The sequence below is a fragment of the Anomaloglossus baeobatrachus genome, chromosome 8, assembly GCF_048569485.1.
Source record: "Anomaloglossus baeobatrachus isolate aAnoBae1 chromosome 8, aAnoBae1.hap1, whole genome shotgun sequence".
Classification (NCBI taxonomy): domain Eukaryota; kingdom Metazoa; phylum Chordata; class Amphibia; order Anura; family Aromobatidae; genus Anomaloglossus; species Anomaloglossus baeobatrachus.
Genome location: NC_134360.1, coordinates 8,565,661 through 8,578,497, shown reverse-complemented (window position 1 = coordinate 8,578,497; position 12,837 = coordinate 8,565,661). Strand labels below are relative to the sequence as shown.

The following is a 12,837-nucleotide window of genomic DNA, read 5'->3' as shown; positions in this document are numbered from 1 at the left end:
GCCCTCAGGGACGGCGGGCGCGGCCTCAGACGGGACGGTAGCGGACTCCCGCACCGGTGTCCGCGGTGGGTCCTTGGCCCGAAGTTTGGAGGGGCTGGACCGATGCACGCAAAGTCTCAGTGTCCCGTATCAAGTCCTGCGTAGCCACATGCCGCTCCACCAGGCACACTAATTGGTCCAGGGTACTTGGGTCGCCCTGTCCTACCCACCGTTGAATGGTGACGGGTAAAGTGCGCACAAAGCGATCAACTACTACCCTTTCCACCATTTGCGCAGGGCTCAGAGTGTCAGGCTACAACCACTTCTTTACCAGATGCAACAAGTCATAGGCCTGGGAGCGTACGGGTTTGACTTCCTCATAGAACCACTGATTTACCCGCTGAGCCCGTACATAGGTATTCACCCCCAACCGAGCAAGTATTTCGGCTTTCAAAGTCGCATATTCTATGGCGTCCTCGGTACAGAGGTCCAGGTATGCTTTTTGGGGCTCCCCCGTCAGATAGGGCGACAATACCTCAGCCCACTGGGGGGTTGGCAGCTTTTCCCGCTCGGCCACCCGCTCAAACACCGCCAGGAACGCTTCCACATCATCCCCCAGGGTCATCTTTTGCAACGCTTGTCTCACCGTTTTCCGGACGCTGCCGTCGTCACCCGGTCCCGGGGTTGTTGCTGCCGGTCCGCCACGGATCGACTTGGCCAGGAGAACCATCTGTTTTTGGTGCCTTTGTTCCTGCAATTGCAAGGATTGCTGCTGACGATCCAACGACCGGAGCAGGTGTGCATTGGTCTGTTGCTGCTGTTCATTAGCCTGCTGTTGCTGTGCATTAGCCTGTTGTTGCTGTGCATTAGCCTGAGCCAGCTGCTTTAGTATGTCCTCCATGGCGTCGCCGGGTTTGGGCTGTAGTATAGCCGCTCGAATCCAGGACATGCGCTGCTGGGTCACCAGGGATGGATGCTACACCTCACCGGGCTGGCATGCCCGCCGTTCTCCACCATCTGTGTGGTAGCGTGGTCGGCTGCGCGGCAGAAGACATGGGATCCAGGCACCAATGGTCACAGCACACGGTTTATTGCACAAACAAATGTCCAACACAGCACACACATGTGTGTCTCTGGCAGAAACTCAAGGAGTTGTGCTCACTCCCGCACACTAAGGCCCCACGCCCATGTTCCTGTTTCCTTTTAACCCTCCTTTCAGCCTGCAGGGAAACAGCATTAACCCTGGAGTGGAGTTGCTTTCTATACATGGAGGGAGCACAACCGGGGCGAGACATACCGGCCGTCATAGTTAACCCCGGTCACAGTCTCACACCTCATAGAGAATGAATGGTGCGGCAGTGCACATGTTTACCTCTACTCCATTCATTCCTTATGCGGCTGTCCAGCGCTGCGCTCCACTCTTTCCGGTAGCCCCATAGAGAATGAATGGAGAGACAGTGCACATGCCTAGTGCTGCGCTCCTATTTTTTCGGTAGCCCTATAGAGAATGAATGGAGCGGCAGTGCACATGTTTACCGCTGCTCCATTCATACCGTATGCGGCTGCGCACCACTTTTCTGGTAGCCCCATAGAGAATGAATGGAGAGACAGTGCACATGCCTAGTGCTGCGCTCCTATTTTTTCGGTAGCCCTATAGAGAATGAATGGAGCGGCAGTGCGCATGTTTACCGCTGCTCCATTCATTCCTTATGCGGCTGTCCAGCGCTGCACTTCTATTTTTTCGGTAGCCCTATAGAGAATGAATGGAGCGGCAGTGCCCATGTTTACCGCTGCTCCATTCATTCCTTATGCGGCTGTCCAGCGCTGCTCTTCTATATTTTTGGTAGCCCCATGGGGAATGAATGGAGCAGCAGATTGGCATTTGACTGATTTTGTAAAGGGGATAAAAGTTCCTTGTTCTATGATCTGAGCGGTCAGACACCCACCGATCAGGTTATCGCCTATACGCAGGACGTCTGTTCACTGGACCACGCCTTTAAGAACACATCTGCTTCGGTCTGTAGCCCCCTTACTAGATGAGTTTCAGCAGTTTTTCTTTTCGTTTTTTCATTATTGCACCATGAGCGGAGGACATCGGCTCTTCCCCGGTGGACATATCCCGGGACGTCTCCAGACTCCAGCAATGCGCTGACATAAAAGCAGTGGCATTATTCTGTCTCGCAGGAGCTGAATTCCCGATTGCGTTTCTTGCATCTCATCATTCGCACCATCTTCATTATAGATATCAAAGCAAACAGAGATTTTCAAAAATAAACTACTAATGTGAATTGCAACTTTTCATCTTTCCTTAGCGACTCCTATCGTTCTCCAAAGCAATTTGGCGCTCAAATAAAAATGAGATCATTACGGTAATGTAGACGGTGGCGGGTGCGAATATTCACTGTAATGATTGGTAACATTGGCGGACGCAGATAAACTTTGTAACGTCGGCCGCCGTGCACCAAATGTGTTTACAGAACATTGTAAATGTGCAAAGCGGACCCAAACTGATTGTGACAATGGAGAAACCAGTCCAGGTGCGATATTTACCGGGAGACGCTGGAATCACCATTAACACATTTTCTTCTTTACGTTGCAGAACAGCAAGCCGGATTCCTTACTAAAAATGGAAGAAGAGCATAAAATCCAGAAGAGCCCCTTCTCCTCACTGAAGGACAGCAAATTCAAGTTCTCTTTCTCCGGGAAGAAACTGTTCAGGTTTGTGACGTTTTCTGGAGCACGTGGTTCTGATGCTGCCGGCGGCACCGGATGAGCCGTCACATCACCAGTCACATTATTGGGGTTTAGTCTATTAGATTTTAATTGATGTCCTGCCAATTAAGACGGCCTTCACTGACCATCTAATTACAGTGCAGCCTACCAGTCCGTCCACTGACATTAACGAGACAAGGGTCTGACAATTTGCATCTTAACCTCTGAGATAAGCGGCACCAGATGTGCCTTTCCTCACATTTTGGCTTTCAGCTTTGGGCCGTGTTCACACTTGCGTTTTGACATTCTACTTTTCTTCGGCGCTCCATTGGGAGACCCAGACGATTGGGTGTATAGCACTGCCTCCGGAGGCCACACAAAGCAATTACACTAAAAAGTGTAAGGCCCCTCCCCTTCTGGCTATACACCCCCAGTGGGATCACTGGCTCACCAGTTTTCTGCTTTGTGCGAAGGAGGTCAGACATCCACGCATAGCTCCACTGTTTAGTCAGCAGTAGCTGCTGACTATGTCGGATGGAAGAAAAGAGGGCCCATATGGGGCCCCCAGCATGCTCCCTTCTTACCCCACTTGTGGTTTGTAAGGTTGAGGTACCCATTGCGGGTACAGAGGCTGGAGCCCACATGCTGTTTTCCTTCCCCATCCCCCTGAGGGGCTCTGAGGAAGTGGGATCTTACCGGCCCCCAAGCCCTGAGGCCGGGCTCCATCCACAGACCCAGTGAACCTGCTGGATACGGAGCTGGGTACCGTTCAGGGACAAGGCCCTGCAACTTTCAGGTACTCTGTGTCCCCGTACAGACAGGCACGCACACGCCAGACTTGCTGGGTGTGTTAGTGCGCCGGGGACAGTAGCGCTGCACGCTGGGGTTTGAGTCACAGCAGCTTAGCTGTGTGACTTCATGTGCTGGGAACTACCGCGCCGGCCACTCTCGGAGCGGCGGCGCGGCTGGGACTTGTAGTGCGCCGGGGACTTAGCGCCGACCGCGCTTTTACGGCGGCGGCGCTTATAAATTTAGTCCCCGGCTTTTGCGGCCTAGCTCCGCTTCGTTCCCGCCCCCTCCCTGTCACTCAGGGAATGGGACAGACGCTGTGCAATCGTCAGCGCCGAGGGCTGGAGCCTTATTTACATGCTCCAGCCCTCTCACTAGGCACAGTGGGACGCAGGTTTCCCGCTTTTGGTCTGAGCACGCCCAGGGCCCGCCCCCCCCTCCACAGGACGCCGGCAGCCATTCCTGCATGCAGTCTGGCTGGAGGACGGACACAGGCTCTGGGAGACCCAGACTAGGGATTTCTGGCGACCACACACCCGCGTTTAGCGGGCGGTAAGCAGCACATTAGTGCTGGCCCCACTAGTGCCACAGTGTGGTATTGGTGTACTTTTTCCTGTACAAGATATATATATATATATATACTGCACTGTACGGTCGCTTCTTGGCTGTATACCCCTATATTGCTCTGAGGAGACAGCAACATGTCATCCACAAAACGCAAGGGTGCCAAGGCACGGGCTGTATACACTGCTTGTACAGCATGTGGGGCTAATCTACCAGCAGGCTCCAACGACTCTCATTGTGTGCAATGTTCAGTCCCAGTGGCACTTCGGCAGCCAGAGTCTATGGTGGTGGTAGCCCAGGCAGGGACGCCTGTGAACCCTGCCCCGGTGACGGGGACAGAATTTTCAGTCTTTGCTGACAAAATGTCTGTGACCATGACAAAAATCCTGGAGACCTTGCAGTCCAGGCCAGTTGCTCAGACCATGGACACTGCTGTGTCTATGTTCCCCGGTCCCCCTCAGTTGGAACTAATCCGTACTTCAAGGGGGTCCCAGGCATCACAGGCTGAGGGCTCTGACTCCGATGACAGTCCCAGGCCGCCTAAGCGAACTCGCTGGGAGAGACCCTCCACGTCATCACGCGGGTCAGGGTCTCAGCGAGAAGGGTCTCTATATGATGAGACAGAGGTGGGTGATCAGGAGTCTGGTCCTGACACCGCACTCAATTTGGATACGCCAGATGGTGACGCCATGGTAAATGACCTTATAGCGGCCATCAATAGGCTGTTGGATATTTCTCCCCCAGCCCCTTCAGCAGAGGAGGCAGCTGCCCAGCAGGAGAAATTCCATTTTCTGTATCCCAAGCGTAAATTGAGTACTTTTCTGGACCACTCTGACTTCAGAGAATCAATCCAGAAACACCATGCTTATCCGGACAAGCGTTTTTCCAAACGTCTGAAGGATACACGTTATCCCTTTCCCCCTGACGTGGTCAAGCGCTGGACCCAGTGTCCGAAAGTGGACCCTCCAATATCCAGGCTTGCAGCTAGATCCATAGTTGCAGTGGAGGATGGGGCTTCACTTAAAGATGCCAATGACAGACAGATGGACCTTTGGTTGAAATCTGTCTATGAAGCTATTGGCGCGTCGTTTGCTCCAGCATTCGCGGCCGTGTGGGCGCTCCAAGCTATTTCAGCTGGTCTGGCACAGGTGGACTCTTTCTTAAGTCCAGCAGTGCCGCAAGTGGCGTCCTTAACTACGCAAATGACTGCGTTTGCGACCTACGCTATCAATGCGGTACTAGACTCTACGAGCCGTACCTCAATGGCATCCGCCAACTCTGTAGTTTTGCGCAGAGCCTTGTGGTTAAAAGAATGGAAAGCAGATTCTGCTTCTAAAAAATGTTTAACCAGCTTGCCATTATCTGGAGACAGACTGTTTGGTGAGCAATTGGCGGAAATCATTAAACAGTCCAAAGGTAAGGACTCTTCCTTACCCCAGCCCAGATCAAACAAACCTCAACAGAGGAAGTGGCAGTCAAAGTTTCGGTCCTTTCGAGGCTCGGGCAAGCCCCAATTCTCCTCGTCCAAAGGGACTCAGAAAGAGCAAAGGAGCTCTGATTCCTGGCGGACTCACTCACGCCCCAAGAAAGCAACCGGAGGTACCGCTTCCAAGGCGGCTACCTCATGACTTTCGGCCGCCTCCCTCCGCATCCTCGGTCGGTGGCAGGCTCTCCCGCTTTTGCGACATTTGGCTGCCACAGGTCAAAGACCGGTGGGTAACAGACATTTTGTCTCACGGGTACAGGATAGAGTTCAGTTCTCGGCCTCTGCCTCGGTTCTTCAGAACTTCCCCACACCCCGACCGAGCAGATGCCCTTCTGCAGGCGGTGCATTCTCTAAGAGCAGAAGGAGTGGTGGTCCCTGTTCCTCTTCGGGAACGAGGACAAGGTTTTTACTCCAATCTCTTTGTGGTGCCAAAAAAGGACGGCTCATTCCGTCCTGTTCTGGACCTAAAACTGCTCAACAAGCATGTGAACGCCAGGCGGTTCCGGATGGAATCCCTCCGCTCAGTCATTGCCTCAATGTCTAGGAGATTTCCTAGCATCAATAGACATCAAAGATGCTTATCTCCACGTGCCGATTGCTACAGAGCACCAACGCTTTCTACGCTTCGTGATAGGAGACGACCATCTTCAGTTCGTAGCTCTGCCATTTGGTCTGGCGACAGCCCCACGGGTGTTCACCAAGGTCATGGCGGCAGTGGTAGCAGTCTTGCACTCTCAGGGACACTCTGTGATCCCTTACTTGGACGATCTACTTGACAAGGCACCCTCTCAGGAGGCATGCCAACTCAGCCTGGATGTTGCACTGGAGACTCTCCAGACGTTCGGGTGGATCATCAACTTCTCAAAGTCAACTCTGTTACCGACCCAATCACTGACGTATCTTGGCATGGAGTTTCATACTCTCTCAGCGATAGTGAAGCTTCCGCTGGACAAGCAGCGGTCACTACAGACTGGGGTGCAGGCTCTCCTTCAAAGTCAGTCGCACTCCTTAAGACGCCTCATGCACTTCCTCGGGAAGATGGTGGCGGCAATGGAGGCGGTTCCGTTTGCGCAGTTTCATCTGCGCCCTCTTCAATGGGACATTCTCCGCCAATGGGACGGGAAGTCAACATCCCTGGACAGGAAAGTCTCCCTTTCCCAGACGGCCAAGGACTCTCTGCAGTGGTGGCTTCTTCCCACCTCATTATCACAGGGAAGATCCTTCCTACCACCGTCCTGGGCGGTGGTCACGACAGACGCGAGTCTGTCAGGGTGGGGAGCAGTTTTTCTCCACCACAGGGCTCAGGGTACGTGGACCCAGCAGGAGTCCACCCTTCAGATCAATGTTCTGGAAATCAGAGCAGTGTATCTTGCCCTACTAGCCTTCCAGCAGTGGCTGGAAGGAAGGCAGATCCGAATTCAGTCGGACAACTCCACAGCGGTGGCATACATCAACCACCAAGGGGGGACACGCAGTCGGCAAGCCTTCCAGGAAGTCCGGCGGATTCTGATGTGGGTGGAAGCCACGGCCTCCACCATATCCGCAGTTCACATCCCCGGCGTAGAAAACTGGGAAGCAGACTTCCTCAGTCGCCAGGGCATGGACGCAGGGGAATGGTCCCTTCACCCGGACGTGTTTCAGGAAATCTGTCGCCGCTGGGGAAGGCCGGACGTCGACCTAATGGCGTCCCGGCACAACAACAAGGTCCCAACCTTCATGGCACGGTCTCGCGATCACAGAGCTCTGGCGGCAGACGCCTTAGTGCAAGATTGGTCGCAGTTCCGGCTCCCTTATGTGTTTCCACCTCTGGCACTCTTGCCCAGAGTGCTACGCAAGATCAGATCCGACTGCAGCCGCGTCATACTCGTCGCCCCAGACTGGCCAAGGAGGGCGTGGTATCCGGATCTGTGGCATCTCACGGTCGGCCAACCGTGGGCACTACCAGACCGACCAGACTTGCTGTCCCAAGGGCCGTTTTTCCATCGGAATTCTGCGGCCCTGAACCTGACTGTGTGGCCATTGAGTCCTGGATCCTAGCGTCTTCAGGATTATCCCAAGGGGTCGTTGCCACCATGAGACAGGCTAGGAAGCCCACGTCCGCTAAGATCTACCACAGAACGTGGAGGATATTCTTATCCTGGTGCTCTGCTCAGGGAGTGTCTCCCTGGCCATTTGCATTGCCTACATTTCTTTCTTTCCTGCAATCTGGGTTAGAAAAAGGTTTGTCGCTCGGCTCCCTTAAAGGGCAAGTCTCGGCGCTATCCGTCTTTTTTCAGAAGCGTCTAGCACGACTTTCTAAGGTACGCACGTTCCTGCAGGGGGATTGTCATATCGTACCCCCGTACAAGCGGCCGTTAGATCCATGGGATCTGAACAGGGTACTAGTTGCCCTCCAGAAGCCGCCCTTCGAGCCTCTGAGGGAGGTTTCACTTTCTAGACTATCACAGAAAGTGGCTTTTCTGGTAGCGATCACATCTCTTCGGAGAGTGTCTGAGCTAGCAGCGCTGTCATCCAAGGCTCCCTTCCTGGTCTTCCACCAGGACAAGGTAGTGCTGCGCCCCATTCAGGAGTTTCTCCTGAAGGTGGTATCCTCTTTTCATCTTAATCAGGATATCTCTTTGCCTTCTTTTTGTCCTCATGCAGTTCATCGGTATGAGAAGGATTTACATTTGTTAGATCTGGTGAGAGCACTCAGAATCTACATTTCCCGCACGGCGCCCCTGCGCCGTTCGGATGCACTCTTTGTCCTTGTCGCTGGTAAGCGCAAAGGGTCGCAGGCTTCTAAGGCCACCCTGGCTCGATGGATCAAAGAACCAATTCTTGAAGCCTACCGTTCTGCTGGGCTTCCGTTTCCATCAGGGCTGAAGGCCCATTCTACCAGAGCCGTGGGTGCGTCCTGGGCATTACGACACCAGGCTACGGCTCAACAGGTGTGCCAGGCAGCTACCTGGTCGAGTCTGCACACTTTCACCAAACATTATCAGGTGCATACCTATGCTTCGGCGGACGCCAACCTAGGTAGAAGAGTCCTGCAGGCGGCAGTTGCCTCCCCGTAGGGGAGGGCTGTCTTCGCAGCTCTAACATGAGGTATTCTGTACCCACCCAGGGACAGCTTTTGGACGTCCCAATCGTCTGGGTCTCCCAATGGAGCGCCGAAGAAGAAGGGAATTTTGTTACTTACCGTAAATTCCTTTTCTTCTAGCTCCTATTGGGAGACCCAGCACCCGCCCTGTTGTCCTTCGGGATTTTTGGTTGTTTTTCGGGTACACATGTTGTTCATGTTGAATGGTTTTCAGTTCTCCGACGTTACTTCGGAGTGAATTTGTTTAAACCAGTTATTGGCTTTCCTCCTTCTTGCTTTTGCACTAAAACTGGTGAGCCAGTGATCCCACTGGGGGTGTATAGCCAGAAGGGGAGGGGCCTTACACTTTTTAGTGTAATTGCTTTGTGTGGCCTCCGGAGGCAGTGCTATACACCCAATCGTCTGGGTCTCCCAATAGGAGCTAGAAGAAAAGGAATTTACGGTAAGTAACAAAATTCCCTTCATTCTGTTATTGGGAACGAACAAATGGATTTAATGTTAAAACCAGATCTGTTATCAAACTGATTAAAACGGAAGTAGACGGAGACCCCATTTATCATTAATGGACCCATCTGGGTTCTTTTATGGGCCCGTTTTTACAATAAAAGAAAAAAAAAAGTGCAAGACGCAGACTTTATATTGCATTCTAAAAACAGATTTATAGCGGAGCCCAGACGTCCCCCGGAATAATCTGCGGGGCCCGTTTGCCTCCATTTGTATCCGTCATGGAACAGACCCGGTTTTTACATCAATTCCATTTGTAGGTTTCGAAAGATGGAATAAATAAAATGTCTGAATGTAAGGTGTGAACTTGGCTTTCGATTTCTACATCTCTGAAGCTCTGTGCACTTATGCACCTGTCAATCCATTTTCAGGCTTCCTGTACCCGCTCCAACAATAAAATTGCAAAATAAAGAAGGAAAATTCATGGAAATCACAAGATGTCTTCGTGCTCTACAAATAGTGGAAAACTGTAGACAATATTTTCAAAAGATCTTGATTTATTTAGTGCAGAGTGTGAGTGACGCGCTCAGAATTCCCCGCTCTTACACATCTCGGCTGCCATCTCTGAGGTTATTAATGCTCGTCTACCACTCAATGCATTTGAGCAAATCATCAAGATCCTCTGCTGGCAGCTCCTGTGCAATTGCCGACCATTTCTACAAAGTGTCCCAGGATCTGTTTTTCAATAACCCCGGACAGCATATTATTTGTACTCCTGTGTGGCCTAAACGAGCCACCATGGTTTTCAACGTCTCCAGTTTTGTCTCCCTTCGAGCAGATCTAGTGCGCCGTTGGTCGGCAGTTGCACAGGAGCTGCCAGCAGTGGATCTTGATGATTTTCCCACATGTATTCAGCAGTAGAACATTCCTCTGTCCATTAATAACCTCACTGATCGCAGCCGAGGCCGGAAGTGCCGGGATTTCAGCACATGACTCTTATAAATTTTCCATGTCATTAACACGCCTATCCATCCTGTGATTTCCAGAATCACACAACTTTTTGCTTCTTGGTGCTGCAATCTCAATGTTGAGGATTGTATAATACAATGCAAATAGATTCCAAAAAGAAAAACAAATAATTATAAAGAATTGTAGAGGGATTTCTGAGCTCTTCAGGGTAATCTGGGAAATTAATTGTGTTTTTTGGTCTACATAAATCATCAGCCGTTAATTGGATACGTGATATTTGTTGATTGGTGTGGGACCCCCAATTATCACCATATTGGGGGACTCCCCGGGTCTTGTAGGATGGATCGTCACGTATTCCATGTACGCGGCACTGACCAGGGTAACTGAGCGCTGCAGTCTTCGTGTCGTCTGTGCGATCTCACGATTATCTCTTCTCCAATGGATCGATGACAGTTTGTGTAGATGAGGAGATTCCTTACACAATGACCTTGAGGGTGCGGATATTCAGCTCCAGGGAATCCCCCGAATACCGTCCTCAATGATCTGTATCACTCGGCTCATTAGCAGATATTAACGAGTTATTTATTGACCCCTTTACCTGGTCACATTTTTGTCTACATGATTAAGTTTCCACAGTAAACGATGCGTCGATCAGAGAGGGGGATGGGTGACGACACCGCTGAACATTGCATGGACACCCCAAACCACTGGTTGGGGGGTTCACTATTCCCCGGAGTGACGCGTCTTTCACCCTTTGAGTTTTTATTCTTTTGTAATCCTTGGTTATTTTTCACAGTCATAAGGGGATCAAGCCCCAGAACAGCCCCAGCATCTTCGGATCCTTGCAGAATTTCAAAGAAGACAAGAACAAGCCGATCAGGGACGAGTACGAATACGTGTCTGATGACGGAGAGCTAAAAATCGATGAGTTTCCAATCAGGAGAAAGAAATTGACGACAAAGAGGGACTTATCGTGTAAGTAGTCACACAACCAGCTAGAGCCACGGTCCAGCAACCCGCAGGACTACAACTCCCAGCATGCTCTGTGAGTCTGAAACGGTCAGCAATGATGGGAGATGTAGTGCACAGGAATTGGAGTGGCGAAGGGTACTGATTCCTGACATAGTGCGTGCTATAAGGGGGATTTCAGAAAACCCTGTTCCTCAGCTACATTTTGTTTAAAAAGAAAATGCAAATCAGTTCTCCAGTCACCGTCCCCTGGTCCAGCCCTGAGCCTCCGCCGCTTTGCCTTTTTCTGTTATTGTCTGCAGTGCGGCCATCACGCCGATAGCGCTGCAGCTGGTAACTGAGCTCAGCGGCTCTGCCCCGGATGACGGCACATGCTGCTCAGAACCACTGATTGTCTGCAGCGCTATCAATGTGACTCAGTGCTGGACCCAGTGAGGGGGAGTAAAGCTGTTTTTTTTTTTTTTAACACATCCTATGCCAGGTGACAGGGGTTTTCTGAAATCAGAAAACATCTTTAAGGCTATGTGCCCACAGAAGCTTGCTCCTGCGGATCTTGCCGCGGAAAACCTGCGGATTCATCTGGATTTTCTAGATAAATCCGCAGGTTTCAGCAAGTACAGACACTCCCCATGTTATACTATGGGACATAGGGAGTGTCTGTGTCCACGCTGCGGAATGTGCGGCTGCGAAATATGCTGCGGATGTCTTGCAGCCGCACATAGCTGCATGGCAATTATTCCTGCGGAAATACCTGCGGAAACCTCTGCCCTCCTCTATGGAGATAGAGGCTGGGAGTTCTGCAGGTAAATCGCATGAATATCCGCGGGTTTACCGCAACAATTCCGCTGGAATTCCGCAGCTGTGTATAGCTGCGGATTCCGGGGAGGTGCTGCGGGAAACCTGCGGATATATCCACAGGAGCAAGCTCCCGTGGGCACATAGCCTAATACTTTCCCTGGTATTCTCAGTATTTCCCAAATTGGTTCCTAAAAACTGGAACTGTCGGAGGCCTGGGGGACATCAGAAAGCCACAAAGGGGGGCACGCTCTGAATTCTGTGCTGGGGCTTGTAGTGCACCACTCTCCATGTAGTATTGTGGAGTGTTAGAGAAGTGTCCTAGAAGTAGTCGCAGCGCGGTCCCCCAAACACAAGTTTCTTCTGTAACCTTGCACAAGTTTTATTCGCTGCTCATTTATTGTTGCGTCACATCTGTAATCTGGAGCAATAGTCTCTTTCCAGAGGACGATGAGATAATGATGATTTTTATGCACCTGATGAACGAGCATTTCTTTGTCGCTCCATTGGGAGACCCAGACAATTGGGTGTATAGGCTATGCCTCCGGAGGCCGCACAAAGTATTACACTTAAAAGTGTTAAGCCCCTCCCCTTCTGCCTATACACCCCCCGTGCTCCCACGGGCTCCTCAGTTTTTTGCTTTGTGCGAAGGAGGTCAGACACGCACGCACAGCTCCACAGATTGGTCAGCAGCAGCTGCTGACTATATCGGATGGAAGAAAAGTGGGCCCATATAGGGCCCCCAGCATGCTCCCTTCTCACCCCACTCTTGTCGGTGGTGTTGTAAGGTTGAGGTATCCATTGCGGGTACGGAGGCTGGAGCGCACATGCTGTTTTCCTTCCCCATCCCCCTCAGGGCTCTGGGTGAAGTGGGATCCTATCGGTCTCCAGGCACTGAGACCGTGCTTCATCCACAACTCCTGTGGAGCCTGCTGGATAGGAGCCGGGTATCGTTCAGGGACATGGCCCTGCTACTTGGAGGTACTCTGTATCCCTGTGGGGACAGCGCACAGCAACACTCCAGCGTTGCTGGGTGTGCTAGTGCACC

The 12,837-nt window shown here is 51.7% G+C and overlaps 1 protein-coding gene across 3 annotated transcripts in view; it reads left to right on the top strand.

Annotated features, from left to right (window-relative positions):
* PHF2 (PHD finger protein 2) overlaps positions 1–12,837 on the top strand; it is a 361,868-nt gene that overhangs the window by 254,683 nt on the left and 94,348 nt on the right. For all 3 annotated transcript variants that reach the window (XM_075321276.1, XM_075321279.1, XM_075321278.1), the window contains exons 14-15: positions 2,579–2,697; positions 10,822–11,000. In XM_075321276.1, coding sequence (XP_075177391.1) covers positions 2,579–2,697; positions 10,822–11,000 — 298 coding nt within the window. The remainder of the gene's footprint in view (positions 1–2,578; positions 2,698–10,821; positions 11,001–12,837) is intronic.